At 40.4% G+C, this 2,643-nt stretch overlaps 1 protein-coding gene across 1 annotated transcript; it reads right to left on the bottom strand.

Moving 5' to 3' along the window:
* Positions 1 to 321: 321 nt before the first annotated feature.
* Positions 322 to 1,909, bottom strand: PPDPFL (pancreatic progenitor cell differentiation and proliferation factor like). The gene is given in 5 exon segments (XM_065895728.1): positions 322 to 353; positions 462 to 545; positions 648 to 725; positions 1,856 to 1,882; positions 1,885 to 1,909. Coding segments are annotated over 5 exon segments (246 nt in total).
* Between the last annotated feature and the right edge of the window lie 734 nt (positions 1,910 to 2,643).

The following is a 2,643-nucleotide window of genomic DNA, read 5'->3' as shown; positions in this document are numbered from 1 at the left end:
CCCATCATCTCGGGGGCATTTCTATCTTTTTGGCATCATGAAATAGTCCAGGCTTGTCTCTTACTGTTTCTTACTTGTCCTGGGATCAGCCATTTCCCTGAGGAGCTGTGATTCCTTTTATTGGAGTAGATAATTGTTATTTGTTCCTGTAGGTATTGGAAAAACAAATTTAGAACCTTGCCTCTGATTCCCGATCCATTCCCACTAAACCATGATAATAATCGGCATGTGAGTTTTCAGTTTTTTCACTACAGATAGAATTAGAAAGTGTGCATGATGCTTAACTAGAAGGAGGGAGAAACTGTTTCCCCACCTTTACCCTCAAGTACGCTTCATATCAAAGCCTTCACTACCTTCCAGGAGACAACGAGGTTTTATCCTTATTGGTTATCATGATAATTATGACACGTGTTGTTCTATTCTGAAAAGGAAATATCCTTATCAGAAAAGGTAAAACTTACCCACAAGCAGACTGGTCTTCTCTGCTTGCTCAGACTGGAAATAGGATTTAAACCACCAGGTGGATTCTGCCACTTCAGGTAACCCTATCAAATAAAATTCACATTACTCCTTTATCAAACACATTTGAGAGATGAAAAACGAAGGGAAATAATGAGGGTGACGCTGATAAGAAATAAACGACATACCTTCCTGGGATGTGTCATCATCTACGAAGTGAACAGAATCAGAGCCAGTTAAAGAGTTGCCTGAAGAAACACTGGATTCTGTAGGAAACAGACGATAATAAACAAGCAAGTAAACAACAAGCCAACAAACACAAATTTTTATATATAAACGCTCAAGTAGCATGGTTTGAAATCATTTAATCCTGATCATGAATTCATGAATTGAAAATCTGATTAAATTATCAGCCTATTAAAAGTCTTCCAGAATAATGCGTATTACCTTTGTATTAATAAAGTAAATTTCTTTCCATGGTGGGCAACTCTCTCTCTCTCCACAGATTAAGTGTAGAATTTAAAATATATTATAAATGTTATCAAAATCAAAACCTTAGGAAGCACAAAATGAAGAATGAATATTATTGTACTATATTAGGAATATTTCTTGTATATTATATACACTAATTTGTACGGTATATACATTTTATTTGTCATATCATACTTGTATTTTAAACCTGTAAGTCTTTTAAAAGATCAGGATATAAAAATAATTTCTAAGGATGTAAATTTATTGTCTGTGAAAAGAATAAATCAATAAATGTGTCCAACTCTTATCTACAAACAACCCTTGAAATAAGAGTTTTCTACATGCTGGCATACATCCCTTAAATGATAATTTGGTTCTGAAATGATTGTTTCATTTTATGAAATTTCTGAAGTTTCTTTAAGAAGCTACAATGTTCTATTTAGCTATAAATAATCACAGATGGATAGATAAATTAAAAAAAAAAACTGGCCAGGTAGAAGCTGACCTATTACCCACAGCAGAAAATGGAAATGAGAAAATCTTTGAGGCAGTCACGTGACTCCTCTTTTCTAAGAAATGAATATTTTATTTATGTGAAATTTTCCGTTTTTAACATATCCTATTAAATACAAGGTACGTGAAATTAAAACATAATTATGAAGTATAAGCTTATTGTCACTTATTTATGTGTCAGTGGTTTCATGGATGTAATATAACATAGTTAAAGCAAGCAGTGAGGCTTGACCATATTGATTCGGATAGGTCTCTGATGAGGTCTATTCCTATTTTCTTCACTGTCACAAATAATTGTCATTCTTCTCCCTTAAGTTCTGAGCAGGATATGATACGTAGGTTAATAATATCCCACAGACATCTCCTCAGATCTTATTCTCTGGGGGTACCCTCCGGTGCTGGTACAACTTACTTCGATAATACTGGTTTGGGGCCAGAGGCATCCAGTGGAAGGCACCGATGCCATTGTCCCCTGAGCAGGGCCGGTGAGGTGGTGACCAGCAGCCTGCAAAACAGGGGCAGCGACGGAATGCTGAAATTTCCTTTTCCTTTTCCCATGAATGTGTGTGTGTGTGTGTGTGTGTGTGTGTGTGTGTGTGTGTAACGCAGCATAATTTACCACGTAATAAATCTCATAAAGAGAATTAAAGAGTTCACACAAAATTGCAATCAAATACATTGCAATGAACAAAAAATGCAATTGCTTTGCAAAGACAAGAAAAAAATACATAACCCAGTACCATAACAACGCCTACAGCTTGCTCCACCGGAAACACTAAAGGTCAGAGAAGAAGTGTGAACACAGCTGTGACAATCACTCACCCGCCTGCCTTCTCCAACCTTTCTTTACGGTAAACGTGGTTCTAAAGCTTCTTGAGAAAAGGCACGCCGTGGAAGGGCTGATTGGCCGAGGTCCGGGACAGACCAGCTGCCCGGCAGGGGAAGGGGTGTTAACCGCCTGCAAGGCAGAGAGCGGAGCTGCGAGCACACGCAGGTGGGCACCAGGCCACCGCAGCCGGAGCTGGAGGAGCCCTGCACGCCCGCCCCCCTTGACCGTACCAGCCTGCCAGGTGGGCCTGGGCCCGGCAGGACTGGGCCCGGATGTGGCGCTGCCCTCGACTCTGCTGGTCTGACGGGGGTGGGGTGGGTAGTAGCCCCTCTGGGGACAGCACTCCGCCGGGCTCTGCGGGGCACTGGACG

Source organism: Phocoena phocoena, chromosome 17 (genome assembly GCF_963924675.1).
Source record: "Phocoena phocoena chromosome 17, mPhoPho1.1, whole genome shotgun sequence".
Taxonomy (NCBI): Eukaryota; Metazoa; Chordata; class Mammalia; order Artiodactyla; family Phocoenidae; genus Phocoena; species Phocoena phocoena.
The sequence above is the reverse complement of the archived record's forward strand: the minus strand, read 5'-3'. Positions and strand labels throughout refer to the sequence as shown.